Source organism: Chiloscyllium punctatum, chromosome 12, assembly GCF_047496795.1.
Source record: "Chiloscyllium punctatum isolate Juve2018m chromosome 12, sChiPun1.3, whole genome shotgun sequence".
Taxonomy (NCBI): Eukaryota; Metazoa; Chordata; class Chondrichthyes; order Orectolobiformes; family Hemiscylliidae; genus Chiloscyllium; species Chiloscyllium punctatum.
The window spans coordinates 35,657,578-35,679,364 of record NC_092750.1 but is presented as its reverse complement, the minus strand read 5'-3'; the positions used below and the strand labels follow the sequence as shown (position 1 = coordinate 35,679,364).

Genomic DNA, 21,787 nt, shown 5'->3' with positions numbered 1-21,787 from the left:
AGGTGTTTTTGTGCGTAAAAGTGTTTCCTGGTTTAACTTCAGAGAGATTTGGCTCTAAATGTTGGACTTTGCCATTAGCCTACACTGCCCAACAAGCAGCAATAGTTTATTTCAATTTCCCTTTGTTCTGCTGCATGTTGGAGATGTTGCCATTATATAAAACCACACTAGAGCTGTAAGATTGATTAACATTTCATTAGAAATAAAGTGAAGTACTGAGGAATAGGCATGAATGAAGTTAGAGGTGATTCCTGTTACTAGTAGATGTCTAACCCATGTACAGCAGTCATTAATAAACCCAGTTGAAAATGGCTCTATACAGGCAAAATAGTAGAATGGTGGTGAAAAATGGTTCTGATCAAATAATGTAGTTTTATTCACCAAGAAATAGAAAGGATACAATAGCTGGAAGTTATACAGCGAGAAACTAAAAGGATGAAGATTGTGAGAATTATTTGATGACTAACAAAGCAAAACACTTGGATGGGCATAGCTTCAAGAAATTCAACGCCATTCAAGACAAAGCAGCTTGCTTGATTGGCACAGCATCCAAGGGAATGCAGCAGAGTTTGGCTGTACAAATTCCTTTTGTACACCTTTTTGGACAAAATGAGTCATGTAGACAGCCAAAACCCCGATCAATCAGATTTTTCCTGCCTGGTCTGAGAATTAAGATTGACAATTAACTGTTCTTGCTGTATCACTGTGCCAGCTATGGCCCAAGCAGTCAGCACCCTCTTATTCTGTATAGAATTGAGTCTGTTTCTTGCACCCTACTTATTTTGAGTGCAAGACGAAAAGCTTCGACTTCCAGTTACCTTCTATCAATACTTAAGAACATGTTTTTTAAAAATCAAGATTAATGTAAATTTAAGCTGTGATGATTGAACCGATCAGAATAGGGTAAATTCAGAAAATGATTTTCAATGCTTTGAAATAGAATACTATTTTGCAACAGATAAATACGTTTTTTTTAATATTATATGTTTTAGGATGACAGGATCATCAACCAACAATAAATATACATTGGCATACAAATGAGTTTAAAAAGTCCTTCAAATGCTACTGATGATTTCACTTTTCATAAATGTTTAAAACTGAGGTTGGAGGTACAATAAGACGGAGTTGTTCTTGTTAGTTACTGAGTGAGAATCTGTGGCACACCAATACAGTAAAAAAGCAGAAGCAGTTCTTGGGCCTCTAGTACAATCTAATCTTCTGTCGTGTCTAAGAAACATGAATGAACTTCAAGATTACAGTGCCATGGAGAAACTGGTACTATTTCCCACGTCTGTGAATTCAGATGTTTTACCATTTAAGGGAATATAGTACTTCTGTTTGTAAGTTTACAATGGTCAGTGATCACTTGTTGCTGAAGATCTGTAAAATAAACAGCACTTTGATTCACGCATATGTACCATACAGCACAATTAAACTAAAATATGGAAGAGCAGAGGGCTTGGAGGTTATAAATTCCTTTTGTGATGACTTACTTATTTTAAAGGGGCCTGTGGTTTTGGTTGATTTTAATGTGAAAGAATTCACTTAAAATGGTGGATCTGTTTGGCTGATCATTTAAACAGGTTGCTGTTTCTGACCAACCATGGTGATGGGTCATTATGAATGTGGAAACTGTGCTAGCAATTAACATTGGTTTTAAAAAAAAAACAAATATGAGACCTAAATCTTAAAATTCACAGTAAACTAAATAGACTAAACAAAACTATTCAACATTAAGTGAAAACAGGCTTGAGGATGCAGTTCAAGAGCAAAGTACTCTAGATGCTAGAAATCTAAGATAAGCTTAGAAAATGCTGAACTATTCAACAAATCTGGCTGTATTTTTAAAGAAAGTACCAGGGTCAATGCTAGGTTTGCCAACTGCCCAGAACTGGTCTGGAGTCTCTCAGAATTGAAGATTAATTTCTAGACCACTCCTGTGTGCAACTATGGCGAAAAAAATCATAAGGACAGAAGGCTAGCATAGTGGTTCAATAGTTAGCACTGCTGCCTCACAGCACAAAGGAAGCGGGTTCAAATCCACCCTTGGGTCACTGGCTGCACGTTCTCCCTGAGTCTGCGAGGGTTTCCTCTGGGTGTTCCAGTTTCCCCTCTCAGTTCAAAGGTGCTTAGATTAGGCCGATTGCTCATTGGTTAAATTGCCTATAGTGTTCAGAAATGTGTATGGTAGCTAGATTAGCCAATGTAAACATGAGCTTTTGGGAACAGGGTATGGGTTGAGTCTGAGCGGGATGCTGTTTGGAGGGTCAGGGCAGACTTGATGGGCCAAATGGTCTCTTTATGCACTATATGGATTCTATGATTTTACATGAAATAGATATTAAAAAATTGAAATGGGGAATCATGCTGTTTGGCTGGCAGTGAAGTGTCTTCTATTGGATAATGAACCTTTTTTGATTTCCATTTGGCTAAGGAACGCAGTGTGACACACTGCTCATTGTGTAGCTGACTAATGGCTGGAGTATGGGGATTTGGTGAAACATCCAGGAACAAATTAAAGCAAGTTGGTAACCCTAGTCAGTTGGCTTAATTCTCCTTTGTCTTAAGAACCAAACTGGGGGATCCCAAGCCCACACTTAGGCTTGTTTAGAGACCGGGTGTTTCTCAAACTGAGAAATATGGTCATTGTAAATGCAGGCAAGACAAGCGAGCATGTACCTCCAAAATAGATGTCCCCTTGGGTTGGTAATTACACAAAGCATTTCAGGTAATCAAAGATATAGGCCCTGCTAATGTCAAAGGAAAGGTCTCAGTTTGAACCATTCAGTCAGGGGCAACTCCACCATTAGCAGTGAGTTGACAGACTTGACTGTTTTAATGGGGGCTTAAATGTTGCAATTTTTTTCCTGCATCTGTGGGCTAGGCAGCCAATCTAGCCTGCCAGCCCAGTGTCAGGAAGTTGTCCCAAGAGAGGCATTGTGCCCAGGAGCTATCCTGAAACAGCATTCTCCTATTTTACTGGCCTAATGTCTCTCTGAGTGCAACTAGGGAACCAGTAAAATCTTACCCAATATTTCTAGTCTGTCAGGGTGATTGATCTGAGGCATGAGCTGTGTTTTCACTCTGCACAGCTGCAGCTCGACCTGCTGAATATTTCTAGCATTTTCTCTTTTTGTTATGGTTGTTGTTTATTGTCCATCTATTTAGCAAATGGGTATTGTCAGGATTTTCTCTTTCACTGAATTTACTTATCTATGAAATTACATTTACATTACAACAGAATTCTTGCATTCTTTGACTAAAGCATGGGGAAAATAATTCCTTCGGAACTTAGAAGAACTGAACCTCAATCCCCATCTCTGCTGCAGGTCCACAAATTCTGTTTGTTACCATGACTTAAAACAATTTTGATATCCAATACAAAATAATGTGGTGAAACCTGTCTCATTTACATTGCAGAATATGTTCCACTGTTATAATAGTTTATTTATTCATACAATGGATGTGGGTGTCACTAACTGGACCAGCATTTATTGTCCGTTCCCAGTTGCCCTCGAGAAGGTGGTGGTGAGCTGCCACCTTGAACTGCTACACTTGTTGTAGTAAACCCACAATGCTATTAGGGAGGGAATTTCCAGGATTTTGATCAAGCAACACTGAAGGAATGGCAATGTAGTTCCAAGTCAGGATGGTGAGTGGCTGGGAAGGGAGTCTTGCAGGTGGTGGTGTTTTTATGTAAATTTTTGCTCTTGCCCCTTCTAGCTGGTAGTGGTTGTATAAAGTAATTCCAGCTTTGTTGATTTTGCTTTGTAGTCAGGAGTAGTTCATTAATACTGCAGTGTAGCATTCTTGTAGAAGCTGTGTGCAGTGTAGTTTTGTATCTATTAATAGTTTTATACTGCTGAATGCATTGCTTTTACATAATTATATAATCTGTTTAATCTTCTTAAAATTGAATGGAAGGATACTTTTTAAATGTGTGTGGACCCTAGTAGAACCAATTAGAATACAGACTCATGTCTAAAGGCCTCAGATATAAATAAAGATATAATTGTGTAGAATTAAGTTTTTGTCAACTTGCAATCTCTGAAACACAATTACAGACTTCTTGGACACATGGTTAAATCACAGGAGTGGCAGAATACTCTGTGGTGACCAAACCGAACTAAAATACGCCTCTAAACTTTTAATACTGAATTAATAATTTGCAGATCAATAATGGTAGTGAGTCTGATGCTGTTGAAATGACAAAATGATCGTGGTAGCTTTTTGAACAGTTCAGCCTGACCTGCCTCTAATTTTACCCAGTGTCAGCCATTACTTGATTGTTAACAAAGTTTTCTCTGAATCAGGAGGCCCCACTCTGGGACTTGAACACAAAGATCAAAGCTAACACTCCAATGTAGTACGAGGGAGTTCTACGTTGTCAGCGGTATCATGTTTTTGCATGATATGCTAAAACAAGGTGCCATCTGTTGCTTGAGTAAATGTAAAAGATTTCATGGTACTATGTTGATGCCACCCTCTAGTGTCCTGGCCCATGTTTACCAATCAATCATCTCCACACAAAAAAAAATAATCTGGTAACTATCGAATTGCTGTTTGTGGAGTCTTTCTGAGTGCAAATTAGTTGTCAATTTTATCACATTACATCTCTAAGCAAATAGGTGTGTATTACAGTCGAGAGTGTGGTGCTGGAAAAACACAGCAGGTCAGGCATCATCCGAGGAGCAGGAGAACAGCATGTTAATTCAAATGCTGATTCAGTAGAGTTCTCTTTCTAATCCCACAACAAGCTCGCTTGGGCTTTTTGATTGAACTAGGCAGTCATTGGAACTGCACCCACAAACACGTTCAAATGTGATTAAAATAGACTTCTGTCAACAAAAAAAAATGTATTACTTTTGTGCAACTTTGCACACTTATGCAATCATCTCAAATTATTACAGTGGCTGCACTTCAAAGGTGCTTTGGGATGTCACCGAAGGAATCAAGGGTTATAGGAAAAAGGCAAGAAAGTGGAGTTGAGAATGATCAAATCAGCCACAATCTCATTAAATGGTGGAGTAGACTCGATGCGCTGAATAGTTCCTATATAATGGTCTTTATGGCTTGGTGTTGTGAAAAGCAAGTCTTTTTCAATTGTTTTGCTGATTCAAACTTAGGGTAGATCTGCAAATTAAGTGATTAAAATGAGAAAATTATGAAAATCCACCACAGGTCAGTTAGCCTGTTAAAGACAGCACTGACAGAGGGTGATCACAAGAATTGTTAGAATCTATCTCTTCTTTTTATAATTCTGAACAAGTGTGTATGTTGAACATTTGTTGTTTGTTTTTACTTAGTGCTCCAGTATTTGTAGTTTTTCTAATGTTAGCAAATCAGTGAAACTGCAGTGTAGTCCAGCAGTGATTCTGAAGCACACTTATCTGTCTTGTGTGTTTTAAATATGACACTTTTCTCTCCTTAGCTCCCTTGCTTAAACTCATATGATAGCTACTGCAGCAACCAAGTGGCAGCCAAGGCCCTTCTTGATCACAAGAAACAAGATCATCGAGTCCATGACTTTCTACAGCGCTGTTTAGAATCACCATTTAGTCGCAAGCTGGACCTCTGGAATTTTCTGGATATTCCACGTAGTCGACTGGTGAAGTACCCCCTACTCTTAAAAGAAATTCTCAGGCATACTCCAAATGACCACCCAGATAAGCAGCACTTGGAAGAAGCAGTAAGTAACAAAGATAATTAATATTGACATAGTGCCCTCCTTAATGGTTCAGCTGTAGAATGAAAGCTTTGGTCTACAATGTTCCTTGCAGCTGAATTTGTTACACTCTGGTTTAAACATAATGAGCACAAACTTTAATCTCACTTGTACACCCTTATCAGGCTTTCAGTGGGATTCTGTGCAGAACACAAAACCTAATAGAGAATGGTGTCTCCAGATCCATGTGGAACATTTATTCTCATGTTCTAATAATTATCATGGAAATAGTAAATGTAATCTTGCTGTAGGCAGATATTCTCATTTGAAAACAGGTCTTTTGGGTCATTAACATTGGTAGGGATATTGAATCGAAGTTATCGAACAGAAAGTTTTGCAGACCCCAGCAGTAGACCCTGTAGGTTTGCATTTGACATGGCCTGGAATTCCTTTGCTGCATTTTGGATTAGACACCTCCATCTCCTCTGCTAACTTGATTCTTCCTTGTGGAGAACTGGCTGATAAACACACACATATAAAAATAAATAAATGAAATGCCTTTGTTTCCTAATGTAGATATTACGTGAAAATTGTGTATAAATAGCAATTTGTTCCCTCACTTCTCTCCCTTTCCATTCCCATTTGATTAACTTGTGGTGTTACTACCTAGTAACATCTATTGTGACATTTAGTGTTCATTCATGCCAAAGTTATGCTTTAGTTTTCAAGTTTTGTAGCTTTGATGTTTTCTTCAATCTTTGAAAGAAATATTATTTCCAATAGCTTTACCTACTGGTGTTTTTCAGCATGTCTGTGATTCAAACATTGTATATACCAAACTATATTTACCCTCAAATTTGAATAGTAATGCCCCTCTTAGTATAAGTCTAAGGACACTAATGCCTGGATTCAAGGAGGAAATGTGGAGTCAGAAATGCATAGCAAGGCTTCAGGCATTTATTTCATTAAGCTGCTGGTTGAACAAGTGCAGAGATTGGTCTATTGCAGCTGTTGTCTCTGGTAACTTGACCTTCAGGAAAATCAAATTACAATGTTAAGACTTAGACACATGGTGACACATGCAACCGTTCCCATAATACAGAAAGCTTAAAATAGTTGTTTTTATTGTTTGCATATCCACTCAATGTACTTGCATTCATTTAAACTTTTTGTATGTAGTTTTTCTGTTTTATAAATGGAAGAAAGATTGCAGCTGAATATTGGGGACGCGGAAGGAAAAATGTAAAGTTTTTGGTAGTTTTTAACTTGGCATCACACAAGAAGTTAAGCCCAGATAAATATAGAAATTCATGCAACATTTTTAAGGAAAGGACAGCAATATCAAGGTGATGTGATTACTGGAATTCCGAGTTCATAACATGTCAATGTTCAGATTTCAACTTCAGCTGGCATTACATTTATTCATCAGCCCTTCGACTTACTAGAACTTTCCCTTGCGCTGTAGCGGAATGTCACTGCTTTATTAATTTCTTAGTTGATTTTGTGATGTAATCTGTGGATATGAGTTTGTGAGAGCCATTTCCCAATTTTGCTTTTCATGCGAACTCCAGATTAACATCGTTCAAGGGATTGTAGCTGAAATCAACAAGAAGACTGGGGAGTCAGAATGTCAGTATTATAAGGAAAGGCTAGTCTTTCTTGACGAGAGTCAAAAGGACCCTCTGATTGAAAATTCTAAAGTGCTCTGCTGTCATGGAGACTTGAAGAACAACAGAGGAGCAGTAAGTGATCTATGATTTCTTATTACAATCATTCCTATTCTGTGCTCTCCTTGGAATAATTCTCTGAATTATTGTTAGTTAACTTAATCTTATTATTCATAAGTGATCTTAAACACTGATGACCAAAACTGTCTTGCTAAAATGTTGCAACAAGAGAACTTATTGTTGATAGAGAGTAAAATTAAAGGGAAGCAAACAGTTTCACTAATTTAGGCAACATTGTTAGGAATGCCTAATCATTGCTTAGCAATTCACAATCAATGTAGAACTGGATTAAATATGTTGTATAACAATAGAGAATCCAAAATTTTACCTTCATTTCTTTCACTTGTGTTTTCGATAAAGTATACACTAATGCAAAAATAAAACCTGAAAAATATGTGAGAAACTTTAGTTCTGGAGCAGACATAGTTAATGCTTTGACGGTAATGTTGTATTGGGAAGGTGGTTTCAGTGGCATAGATTGATGATCCGATCTGTCGTGTAAGTTAAGTAAGAGATGAAAGGTTCAGAATCCGTCTGCTCTTTCAAGCTGTCTCCCTTTAATGTTCCAGCTTTAGACCTGGCCACACTGTTTGATTCTTCTTCCTTCCTCACATCACACAAATCAGTCATCTCCAGTCTGACCTTTAGGGGATTGAGGTTAATGTGAAATTTAACAGGATGATTGGTCTTTGAATGCTATTTTTTTCCAGAGATTATCAAAACTCTGTCTTTTGATGAAGTATCAATAAAGTATTGATATTTTGTGGAGCAAAATTTGTGTCTTGTATTAATGTAAATAAGAATTTAGTATTGGACTGTTTCCTGTTGCACAAATTGTAGAGCACGATTTCCATTCATCAATACATCCCAAAGAGAGGACTTGTAAAGATTTCAAAAAGGTCTTTTTTCCTGTTGAAAAAATTCATTTCATTTGAAGAATGAACAGATTATTATCCATTTACAAAATTCTGATTTATTAAATGTATTTAGGTTTGTGCAGCATACATAAATGGGCTGTTCATGGCAGATCAATAATATTGAGGAAGATATTAATGGCTTATGTGTTATCAGAATCTTGAAAAAAGGGAACTGGTTAAGACGATGACAAAATCATATTTCATGTAATTGTAAATGATTCTTGGTCACCTTTAATTTGTTTATTCCTAAATATTTTAATACTATTATATTTTAGCATCTGGTCTTGAGATAAATACCAAATGAAACTTTAAAAGCAGATTCAGGATGGATTTTCCTTCATTTTACAGAAACTCCATGTTTTCCTGTTTCAAGAGGTGCTTGTAATTACCAGAGTGGTGACATGCAGTGAGCAGCTGTGCTACCAGCTGTATAGGCAGCCCATCCCTGTCGGGGATCTGGTGTTGGATGACCTGCAAGATGGGGAGGTCCGGTTAGGGGGATCTATTAGAGGCGCCTTCAGCAATAATGAGAGAAGTAAGTACAAAGCTATAGTTACCTTTTGCCCTCCATGTGTACTTATTTATATGTGTCTACAAGTAATTTATATATCAGAGAGACATTGCAGTCTTTCCCAATTAACACTTCCACTAAACAGTTAAGGTAAGAAATATGATATTGAATTTTGCAAATAGCAGTGAAGTGAATGGCTCACCACAGTCCTCTAAAACAGCTGCTATGAAAGATCTAGCTATTACCTATGGCGTGGGTGTAGTCTTTGCCAGCATCAGTTTGTTTCTGGCACAAAGTTGAGGTTAGCTAAAAGCATTCAGCAAGAGTGATATCAGGAAGCAGAATAAGCAGCCAATTGCAACACAAAGTATTCTCCAAGATAGGAAACTAGGAAGTTTAAAAATAGTCAATCCTTTAGCTTTTAGTTTTAAATTATAGAGAGAGAGAGGGAGATACATAAGTGACTGGGATATGCACCTGGAATTAGGTTGAAAGACAAAAATGTCAGAAGCAAACTTTAAAAAATAATATATGGTGTTTCTTATAATGGAGAAATATGACATTGTAAAATTATTGTTTATAGGGTAAAGGAACTATTTAGCAGTAATTATGAAGTTAATGCACCATTTAAATTCCCTTTACACTTCATTCAGCAAAGCACACTTTTGACTTTTACAGCAAAACTAAAAGCATAGGTTCTCAGCAATTCACGGATTTCAGTTGATTTGTATTGTGTGGGGTTCTTAGCTGTGCACCGTAGGGAGAAGAGTCGAACCACCTGATAGGAAATTTTGAACGTTTATTACACGTGTAGACTCCAGAAGTTGCCATTAATTTTAGAGAAATAAACATTTCTATAATGTTCTGATCCCAGGCGAGACTGCCAAACTTAAGTTAGGGATCAGTAACTATTTGTTTTACAATAAGCTAAACCTGTAATCCCAGGTACTATCTAAGAGCATAAAGACAAAAGAGTTTATTTTGTTTATTTAAAAAATGCAAACTTTACTATACAAAGTTAGAAAAGTAAAATATTCTACAATATGTTCCAGGCTTAACATGCGGTAAACATGAGTTGACAGATTGTAGTCAAATAGACCACAGGGCACATAAATAGTAAGTAGATCAAGTTTCCTCACATTTCACAGCAATCCACAAGACTCGAGTGATACTGTGGATCATAAAATCCCATTAAACTTTGCATCCTTTATAAAGGATGTCAGATCTTCACTTTCAATGATGAAGTCTCAGAATTTCCACTGAAGTGCTCCCAATTTAGATTGCCTCAAAGACTGTGCACTGCACCAGTGGTTCAAACTCCTTGGAATGGCAGTTCCTCTGGATTCTCGTGATTGCATTCCAGCACTACTCACAGTACGTTCCGACTCCTCATAGACAACTAACTTTACTAAGATAGCACTTCCCTGGATTTATCCTAACTCTAGTCTCCTGCTACACTGAGGTGTTGATGTTGCTTGTAGGCTTCCTTGAGCCCCAAATCTCATCTGGACCAAGTATTTCCTGGGATTTCAATGAGTCTTCAGCTCTTCAGACCAAACAGCAGCACTTGTGCAGCCACCATAACTGACCCTTGAAGTGCTGTTCACGGCTCCTTGAACTGTCCTGGGTGACCAATAAAACTCATCAAGAGAGTCTTTATTAGATGTGATCAAATGTAACAAATCTTTGTAACATCTCAATCCCTCAATGTTACAATCTCAAAATGTTGCTAGCTTCCATAGCATACATCGAGTGAGGAAAATAAATTGACTATCACATTGACGAAACATATGCCGTAATTTACAACTTACATTTGAAAATTTTCTTTGTGGTCAAAACTGGTGCAAAAAAGTAGGCCATTTAGACAAGAAGGGTGACTATGTTGTGAAACTTGACTTTAGTAATGAGTCAGCTCATCAGGGGAGGAAAAAGAATTGTTAATAAAGAAATAGAATGAGGCCTGAATGTGTTCGACCTAAAAACTGTCAAAATGCAAATCATATATTAGTTATCAGAAAATGATACTGTAATGCTTCTTATTCCAAGCTAGTTGTACCTTTAATAAAATGTAAGTGGCAAAGGTTAACAGAGGATTGGGGTTTCTTGCTGATGCACAATCTTTACATTAGACCCAAAAAATGTGATTCCTGAAGAAGGGCTTATGCCTGAAACGTCGATTCTCCTGCTGCTTGAATGCTGCCTGACCTGCTGTGCTTTTCCACTCTTGACTCTGAGCTCCAGCATCTGCAGTCCTCACTTTCTCCTAAAAAATGTACTCCATGGTTACACACATTTTGACAATGTCAACTTATACTCAGGTCACAAATCTCACAACACCAGGTTATAGTCCAACAGGTTGAATTTCGAAGCACACTAGCTTTCGGAGCGACGCTCCTTCATCAGGTGGTAATCCAAATCATATACTCAGGTCAAACTTGTTTTTATGCCATATAAATGCATTTTTTTAAAATTAAAGCATATCTCTAGTGAGAATAACATTTTTAAAAGAAACCTTTAAAAATTGGAGTCAAACACTACCAGGAGAATTACTTTCTCTTCTTCTGGACCTGAAAATCTGATGGTAATCACCAGGAGATCTCCTCTCCCCACCCCACTAAAACTGATTTGTCCCCAGGTTACACTTTTCTCTTAATGCAAAGAGAATTTACTGATAACTCGGTAAGAATGTAGACTTTTGCTTTTACTGATTAGTTTGTTTTCTAAAGCAACATTTTTGTTTCTTTCTTAGCAAAAAACTTCTTCAGAGTCAGCTTTGTAGATCCTTCTGAAGGGCAGTCCCACTCACTCCAGGCAAATGATGCCTTCAACAAACAGCAGTGGTTGAACTGCATCAGACAGGCCAAAGAAGCAGTGCAGCATTCTTTAGGTGAAAAAGGAATGCTAGGCTGTGGAAGACACATGCACCTAACTCCAAATGGGATCAGGATGTCCCATGAAGAACCAAAGCTTGAAAGAATGGACCAATCAGACAATGAATCTAACTGTAGTATGGATACCAGCGAGATTAGTGGCGACTATGAACAGATGGAAGAAACAGACTGTTGTGTAAATCAAAAAAGAATAGAGACAGATGTTTGACATCATCAATACATTGCGTAGAACTCCACGGCATTTTACCTGTACAGTATTTGCATTCCATAAGGAGCATTTTGGAAAAGCACTTTTATTCCATGCAATGGTGTCCTTGGTCCCTTTGTGTATACTTGACAAATACTGCCAAATGTGTCTGTAAGCTGGAATTTGTTGTCTTTGCTGTTTCTGGTTTAATGTGTTCTCTCTAACATCATACTCATAGATGAAATGTTTGATTAACATCTACGTAGTCTTGCTGGACCTTCTCAACTGTTGTTTGCATTTGGACCAATTCCATATGGATTGATATATTTGGAACCAGCAAGTTAGCAGTTCAGGTGAATATTCAGAACATCAGGCAACATTTCACAGGATTGGAACAAAACTGAACAAAGTACTCAAAACATTTATAGAAATTAACTAAAAAAATCTCATTGTTCGCTCTATGGATGCAAGATCAATGGTTATTATAATTTAGTGGAATTTGTTTAGGGTAATTTCTTCAGGCGGAAGCTGCATAATAGTCACTCTACACTGACTGGATAGTTTCCATCACTCTCAATAGTACAGATGTACTACTACATTTGCCAAGTCATGGATATGTTGCCTAATCTGTTTGTAATTCTGTTGGATGGGTTTAAAGCAGATTGTTTGTCTCATGTTTTCTTTTGTACATAGTGTGACACATCTGTACAGTGTATGAGGAATCAGAATGACAAGTTTAAGCAGTAAGAAAAAAATGGTCAAACCAAAGCATATACCTTTTATTATTTTGAAAAAAAAGTAACATGTTTAATTTTATCTAGTTGAATTTTTTTCTGTATTTATAGTTTTTACAAAAGTTGCAAAACTTCTATTTGCCCATTTGTGATTTATTCTAAATGCTTCATTTCAAAGAAAATGAATTCTGCAGGTATCTGTCCATGGGCAAGAGAAATAGCTGAGAAATAGTTTTTAAGAAAACTGGTTATTGCAATGTTTAAGACTATGTAATGTAATTACATATATAACCAACAGGAGGAGCTTAATTCTGGAAGTAATACTATTCATTTGAAAAATTCCGATCTCAGAAATTACAAGAAGTTAGAACATGGCAGTTGAAGGAATAAAGTTGGACGCAAAAATTTTGCAAAAGGAGTGGTTTCTCAGTTTTATTCTAATCCAGTTCTATAGACGCACAAATGTTAATCAGAAAACGATCCAAATTTATTGTCCCCAATGACTATTTGAAAATTATCATCGCGATGAGACAGTAAGAATGTTATTGGTATGCAGCAGATAGAGTTGCAATCAAACAAATGTAGATTTTCATAATATGGAAGCTTTAACTTTTCATGAATTCACAAATAAATTATGCAATAAACTAGATCAGATTTTTGCAATTCATTTTAAAACGGACTGTCAAAAGATGGGTACTATTTAAGGATGATAAAAAAAGTCACATTTAAGGTCAAATAGTACTGAATATGAAGAAATTACCTTAATGAGGCTTTAAACTCGGCATAAATAATAACTTGCCCCTTATGTTTCAAGAGGGTAATTCTAATCCTTAGCTGGTCTAACGTATGATGCCAATTCATTTTTCATCCTGCTCCAATTGCACAGTCTTAGATGCCTGCAGAAGACAGAACATCATTGGTAACATTCATGGAGATGTTAAACCTGGACTTATTTGACTGCTGACAGGATTCACCTTGTTAATATGACCAAGTACATATGAACATGCATATATTTAAGTACACAAATTAAGAGCAGGAGTCAGCTGCTCAGCCCTCAAGCCTGCTGCAGCATTCAATAATATTATGGCTAATCTGATTATTTCACATTACCAGCTGCCCTCTCAATAACCTTTTTTCCTCCTTTTGCTTATCAACAGTTCATTATGTGGAGGAGAAATGTGTAGTGTCATATAACACGGAAGGAGACCATTCGGTCCAACTCGTCCATGATGATCGTTTCCCAAACTAAATTAGTCCTCCTTCCCTGTGTTTGGCCCATATCCCTCTAAACCTATGCAAATATGTTTTAAATGTTGTAACTGCACTGGCATCTACCACTTCGTCTGGCAGTTCATTCTGTGTATGTATAAAGAAGTTGCCCCTCAGGTCCCTTTTAAATCTTTCTCCTCTCACCTTAAACATATGGTCCCTAGTTTTGCACTCACTCACCCTACAGAAAAGTCCTTTACTATTCACCTTCTCTATGCACCTCATGATTTTATAAATCTCTAAACTGTCACCTTTCAACGTCCTATGCTCCAGTATTCTTATAATTCAAAGCCTCCAGTCCATCAACATCCTGGTAAATCTTTTCTGAACCCTCTCCAATTTAATACTATCCTTCCTATAGCAGGGTGACCAGAACTGGACACAGTACAGTACTCCAAAAGTGGCCTCACTAACATCCTGTACAACCACAACATGATGTCCCAATTCCTTTATTTCATGGTCTGAGTAATGAAGGCAAGTGTTCTTAACCATGCTGTCTACCTATGATGTAACTTTAAAAGAACTATGAACCTGAACCTCTAGGTCTATGTTTGACAACACTACCCAAGGCCCCACCATAATTGTATAAGTTCTGCTCTTGTTTGTTTTACCAAAGGAAAATATCTTGCATTTATTCAAAAATGAAACTCCATCTGCCACTCCTCAGCACATTGACCCAATTGCTAAAGATCTGGTAATCTTCAATAACCTTTTTCACTGTCGACCATACCACCAACTTTGGTGTCATCTGCAAATGTACTAATCATCCTTCCTAAATTCTCATCCAAACCATTTATATAAATGACAAACAGTGGACCCAACACTGATCCTTGCAGATTATTTTACAACAACTCTGAAAAACAACCCTCCACCATTACCTCTGTCTTGTACCATCAAGCCAATTTTGTATCCAATTGGCAAACTCTCCTGAAACTCTGAGACTCAATGTCTTTGAAACTCATCCTCAACGGACAGTGGAAGACATTCTTTGAATACTTTTAAGAGGTAGACATTATTACTTTCCACAATAACTTCTGATGTGACACCTTAACATGTGCCTTCTCAACATCTAAGCACACTATTTCCTCAAAGAACTGCAAAGATTTGTTAAACACTAGTTTCCTTTTACAAAATCATGTTGACCCTGGGTTGCAAACGAGTTCTGCTCTAGAATCCATTCACAAGTCAATTTGTGCACAAATTGGAACTCTATGCAGGACAATGTAATGCAGCTATCTTAAGTACTGGAAATGTTTACATATTGGATTTCTAAAATTACATCCTTTGCGATTACTTCCTAAATATGAACATGCGTAAATTGGTGTTTGTAAATTAGGGAACCCCTGTACTTTGAAATTTTCCAAGTAGTCTGCTATAGCATCTAACAATAATTTATTTTAACCTGTAGTTTCCTGCCTTCTATGTCTCTCCTTTTGAATATATGAAAATGGGGAATAAAGATGAAGAAACAACTTTTTGTTGCCTGGAGTGTGAGACTGAATGTGACTCTTTATTCAGTTTATTGTGCTGAATAGTGAAGATGTCCAGTAATTCACTGTCTCTCAGTACATTTTCACTTCAGGTTTCAGGTCAAACTAATTGAAGATAAAGCCTTCCTATATTCTCTTTCCAATGAATACCACTTTATATTTGAAGCGAGGGGTGGATAGCTGTTGGAAGCACAGTCAATATATGCACAATGATGCCTGACAAGCTATGTATGGTCAAGCTCCATAGCATGGTTTGAATGATTTCTTCCAGCAGTTCAGTTAAAAACTAGAAGCAAGCTGAAAAATGGAATTCTATCCCAAAATAAGCAGCAGTAGAAGAGATATTTATATAGTCATATTGCACAGAAACAGTGCATGCACCCAGAGAATGACCTGGAAATTCAGTAATGTTACTAGAGCAGACAGGTGATGAGTACTATAAGGATGAGCAGATTTGATCTTCATTTAAGGTGACAGTGTGTCCACAGTGGCTGAGGCACAATGTATAGTTCAGTGGAACAGGGAGGTGCTTATGGCAGAAGAGTCGAGGAAAAACAATGTTAGTCAAGTCTTACCATTCACAGCAGCCTGGATGCACAACACAGAACAAATCATTTAAATGTTCTCTGTATAGGAGTTTGAACTACTAATTAAAATATATCTGTTTTTGGATACGGAAGTTGAGGGTGATGCAACAGAGGAACTCAGCAATCAGGAGCTAGCTGGTGCTATCTTATTCTGATTGTTATTTTACTGTAATTGTCAGTCTGTTTAATGAGTAATCTCTTTGTTCAAACAGCAAAGGAAACATAAACTAATGCATTAAAATTAAATTAATATCTGCAAGCCAATGCTATGCTACAATTTCAAAATTAATGAGTAATAATTAGGATCTTTTTTGTACACACTCTTACAATCTTCTAATTATCATCAGGAAGTGGTTCTCAATCTAGCTGGAATTCTTTTTTCATCTTATGCTTTTTGAGCCCTAAGATTACAGTTTTAACAAAATCTTTTTATTGATACGAGACTGTGACTTTCAGCTATAGTTTAGTTTCTTACAATTATTTAATGGAATTGGAAGTATATCCAATAAACAAATTGCATTCTGTTGGTAACCATCCTTATTGGCAGAAAGGATTTATACAGGAATTAAGCAACTAAGAATCTGCCAGTAGAAAATCTTAAATGCAGTGAGAGCTTGCAGTAGACATTATTGTAGAGCCATATTGTTTTTGGTCAGAGTTTTGTGGCTTGGAGTCTCAGACTGCAAGTCACTCAACAGCTTGCCTCAAATGAGTGGAGAACTGATGTAAATAGAATGTGTCAAATCAACTCCTAGACAACTACCATATAGAAGAAGGCCTTTGAGTCTCTCGTTTCCATGCTGGTTGCATGGACAATCTGAATGCACGTGGCCCAGCTTCCAGCTATTGGCCTGCAGCCCTAGAGGCTATGATAATGTAAGTGAATATCTAAATACTGCTAAATATTACAAGAGTTTCTGACTCAACTATTCCTTCAGGCACTGAACTCCAGACTCTGAACCTCATCTGAGTAAAAAAAAGTTTCTCCTCAACTCTCTTGTTCTTACCTTTTAACTCATTAATTCCATGTCCTCTCATTTACAAATGAAAAAGTGCATTGCCATCGGTGCTCCTTATAACATTATAGAACTCAATCAGGTCCCTTTGCTGCCCAAGGAATACAACCCCAGCCTATCCAAACCTTTCACAGACCAGACCCTCCAGCCTAGGCAGCATCCTGGTAAATCTCCTCTGCACCCTCTCTAGTGTATAATGCGACATCTTGCTATAATGTGACAAGAACTGCATGCAGAGCTTGAATTATAATTATATAGCGTTTTGTACAGTTCCTGCACAACCTCATGCTTTTGTATTCTATTCCTAGGCTAATAAAGGAAAGTGTCCTACATGCCTTCTTAATCTACCTGTTTTGCTAACCTCAGGAATCTGTGAATTTACCTGCAAGGTCCCACTAATCTTCAGTATTTTCCATGGTACTACCATTCATTGCCTTGTTAGACTTCCTTTAGTGCATTAGCTCACACTTTTCATGATGACTTCCATTTGTGGAAAGGTTGCTCAGTGGTTAGCACTGCTGCCTCACAGCACCAGGGACTTGGGTTCATTTCGACCCTCGTGTGACTTTGTGGAGTTTGCACATTCTTCCGTGTCAGCGTGGGTTTCTTCCCACAATCTAAAAGTGTGTGGGTTAGGTGGATTGGTCATGCTAAATTGCCCATAGTGTCCAGAGATATGCAGACTAGGTGGACTAGCCATAGGAAATGCAATTACAGGGATAGCGTAGGCAATGGGTCTGGGTGGGATGCTCTTCTGAGGGTTAGTGTGGACTCAATGGGCTGAATGGCCTCCTTCAACACTCTAGGGATTCTATGATTTGCCACTGCTCTATCTAGCTGATGTTTTTGATATTCCCCCTTTGGATTACAGCTACCCTCTTCCCTAATTATTGCTCTAACAATTTTTGAGTCATTCCTGAATTTCTTGATCATATCCTCTGCACTTAAGTCCAAGTCATTAATGTACACCAGAAGCAACAAGGACTCTGTCCAAGTCCAGAAAATCCCTACTGGAAACAGACTTGCAGTCAAAGGTACATTCATCACCCTCTGCTTGCAGCTTTTCAGGCTATTTTGGATCCAACAATACATTGCTGACATTTCTATGGTCTCTATGTTCTTGACCAGTCTGCTTCAGCCTCACTGAAGTCCATGTAAACTATATCAAATTCATTATGCTTATTAACACTCTGGTTACAGCTTCAAAAAATTTGATCCAAATTTCCAAATACAATCTTCTACGAAGAAATCCATGCTAATTGTCACTGATTATTCCTTATCTCTCCAATTGCAGATATATTCCATCCCTCAGAACTCTTCCTAATAGCTTCCAAACTTTTGAGGTTAGACTGGCTAGCCTGAACTTCCTATCCCTTCCTCCTCCTTTAAATAGTGCAACTGCCAGAAGCATTTAGGATTTCACACATGGTGCAGGATGTGTAAATTTACAGGCTTGAGCTCCCCACACATACCTTAACTGAATAAAGTATTGACCTCTTGCTTTTATTTTATACTTCTGCCTACTTAAGCAAAATCTTAGATTTGTTTATGTCAGATTTCAGCCAAGATACCTGAACTCTACTAAGCAAAGACATTTATTTTTTAAGTTCTAAAATATTAATTATCTGTTTGAAGTGTTTAAGCTTTACTTCCTGTTTTAACATAAATCAATATCCAGTCACAAGAGAGAAATACCTGCCAATTGCCTACCTTCTCACCTGTGGCATCATAGTGATTTTATTGAAGCTGCACCACCTCTTGTCTATCTGAAATCTCTGCGCTCCCTGCTCGTTTTTAAACTCACTGCTCCCATTCCTGAGTCCTACACAGCTCCATCACTGGTCTGTCTGCCTCTGCGCCCTTTCGGGTCTTTGCAGGCTCCTCTCAGTGGCGTTTACGATGTGGGTTGTATCCTAACCTCACCCTCCACCCTCAGAGAATCAAATAATGTCAAGTTTGTTTTCACAGTTTCCTGTTTGTCCCATGACCAAAGCCAACAGATTAACGAGGTAAGTCAATTGGGTTTGTGTTGCAAATGGTCAGGCCCAAGGTACTTGGCCACAAACAAGTTACTGCTAACCGCAAGATCTAAGATGAGCTTTGTACAACTAAAAATCAAGCAAATTACGTGGCCTTTGATTTCCTTGCTTCTGCAAGTGAAGTCACAAATAACCTAAAATCAGAGCTGTTGGCTTCTTGTAGTTTAATAGGAAGCTGTTTAGTGTAACTGCAAAGAGAAAACCTGTTAAGTAAGGGGATATTTAATCAGTTATTGAAATCTTTTCTGATTTATGAAGAGCTGCTTCAAAGATAGATTATGATGCCTACTAAGTGTGAGACAAAAAAAATAGAGTGATGTAATAAAGAAAAAAAGGTTTCCATTGAAATCGTACTTTAATGACCACGGGATGGCTCAAAGCACTATATAGTCAATGAAGCACTTTGGTGATCACTAGTACAATGTAGGAAGTTACCATAAGAAAAACTGCACAAAAGTCACCCACAATATTTAATCAGGATAAGTCTATTTAAATCATGATTAAAAAGTGGTTCTTAGATTAGATTAGATTACTTACAGTGTGGAAATAGGCCCTTCAGCCCAACAAGTCCACACCGCCCCGCCGAAGCGCAACCCACCCATACCCCTACATTTACACCTTACCTAACACTACGGGCAATTTAGCATGGCCAATTCACCTGACCTGCACACCTTTGGACTGTGGGAGGAAACCGGAGCACCCGGAGGAAACCCACGCAGACACGGGGAGAATGTGCAAACTCCACACAGTCAGTTGCCTGAGGCGGGAATTGAACCCAGGTCTCTGGCGCTGTGAGGCAGCAGTGCTAACCACTGTGCCACTGTGCCGCCCTGGTTCTGTGGCTATTTACAGTGCCTGTCAAGTTGAATGCTCACCAAAAACCTATGTATCTGTAAGAAAAATCTAGGCGTCTGCGTAATCCAAAATGGAGGATGGGAAAAATTTCAGGCTGTAACAGCTGCTCCTTTTTTTAAGGTATTTTAGGTGCTGGAGGTGATTTCCTCGAATCCCAGGAGGACCGATTACTGTTTCATATGCTGTTGCATTGTTTTGGAACTTTGGAAAATAAAAGTCAAAACAACAGCAGTTTTAAAAGGGAGAAGAACAGACAAAGGAAGCACATGGTGAGGTCATTGCAGGAGAGAGAGAGAGAACCTGCACAATTACTACGTTTGCTGTTTGAATTCATGCATCATTGGACATCGGAGTGTCCTGGGAAAATTAACAAACAGTGAAATTCACAACTGATCTTGGAGGAAACTGTTGGGCAAAGTTCACATCACAGGATCAGATAAGTTAATTATTGTTATAAGTGTGGCCTACAGAGAATCTACAGTAGTGAGTAGAGTGGGTTCTTTCTTGATTATATGTTTTTGGAGATATGTCTCTTGATTGAACTTAAAATATAGGCCATAACTATTAATTTAACCTGGGGCAGTGTTTGTAGAGGAATAAGACGGTGTTAATTTCTGGGTCTGTAGAATGTGAAAGAGCAAAAATGGCCTTTAATAGAGTGATATGTACTTCTTGTCAGATGTGGGAGTTTAAAGGGTTACTGCGGATTATACCTGCCATAAATGCTGTTGGATGCGAATCTTATCAGATCAAATGGATCGATTGGAGAGACAGTTAGAAGCGATGAGGAATTTGCAACAGCAACAGTATGTGATGGATGGCAGTTATAGGAAGGGGGAATCTCAGATACAGTCACATGGATGGGTGAACGCCAAGAAAGGTAAGAGAAATGGGCAGCTAGTGCAGGAATTTTTTTATGGATATACCCATTTCAAATAGGTATGCTGTTTTGGAAAATGTAGGGGGTGATGGATTCTCAAGGGAATGTAGCACGATCAGCCAAGTTTCTGGTATTGAGACTGATTCTAATGCAACGAGGGGTATGTCGGGCTCCAAGAGATCAATTGTATTAGGGGATTCTCTAGTCAGAGGTACAGACAGACGTTTCTGTGGCCAGCAGCAAAAAAGCAGAATGGTGTGTTGCTTCCCTGGTGCCAGGATCAAGGATGTCTCCGAGTGGGTGCAGAATGTTCTCACGGGGGAGAGAGGCCAGCAAGAGGTCATTGTCCACATTGGAACCAACGACATTGGAAGGGAAAAGGTTAAGATTCTGAAGGGAGATTACAGGGGGTTAGGCAGAAATTTAAAAAGGCGGTCCTCGAGAGAAGTAATATCTGGATTACTTCCAGTGCTACAAGCGAGTGAGGGTAGGAATAGGAGGATAGAGCAGATGAATGCATGGCTGAGGAGCTGGTGTATGGGAGAAGGATTCACATTTTTGGATCACTGGAATCTCTTTTGGTGTAGAAGTGGCCTGTACATGAAGGACGGATTGCACTTAAATTGGAGGGGGACCAATATGCTGGCAGGGAGATTTGCTAGAGCTGCTCGGGAGGATTTAAACTAGTAAGGTGGGGGGGTGGGGTGGGACCCAGGGAGATAGTGAGGAAATAGATCAATCTGAGACTGGCACAGTTGAGAACAGAAGCGAGTCAAACAGTCAGGGCAGGCAGGGACAAGGTAGGACTAATAAATTAAACTGCATTTATTTCAATGCAAGGGGCCTAACAAGGATGGCAGATGAACTCAGGGCATGGTTAGGAATGTGGGACTGGGATATCATAGCAATTACAGAAACATGGCTCAGGAATGGACAGGACTGGCAGCTGAATGTTCAGAATACAAATGCTACAGGAAGGATACAAAAGGAAGCAAGGTGGGGGGGTTGGTGGGTGGCAT

The 21,787-nt window shown here is 38.3% G+C and overlaps 1 protein-coding gene across 6 annotated transcripts in view; it reads left to right on the top strand.

The window, feature by feature from the left end:
• The window catches only part of arhgef3 (Rho guanine nucleotide exchange factor (GEF) 3), a 352,923-nt gene extending 339,429 nt beyond the window's left edge, over positions 1–13,494 (top strand). For 2 of the 6 annotated variants that reach the window (XM_072582330.1, XM_072582329.1), the window contains exons 10-13: positions 5,432–5,689; positions 7,237–7,407; positions 8,658–8,844; positions 11,570–13,494. In XM_072582330.1, the coding sequence (XP_072438431.1) occupies positions 5,432–5,689; positions 7,237–7,407; positions 8,658–8,844; positions 11,570–11,919 (966 nt within the window). In that variant the 3' untranslated portion in view covers positions 11,920–13,494. The remainder of the gene's footprint in view (positions 1–5,431; positions 5,690–7,236; positions 7,408–8,657; positions 8,845–11,569) is intronic. The other 4 variants (XM_072582335.1, XM_072582333.1, XM_072582331.1 and 1 more) reach the window with 3 other exon arrangements.
• The last annotated feature ends 8,293 nt before the right edge of the window (positions 13,495–21,787 follow it).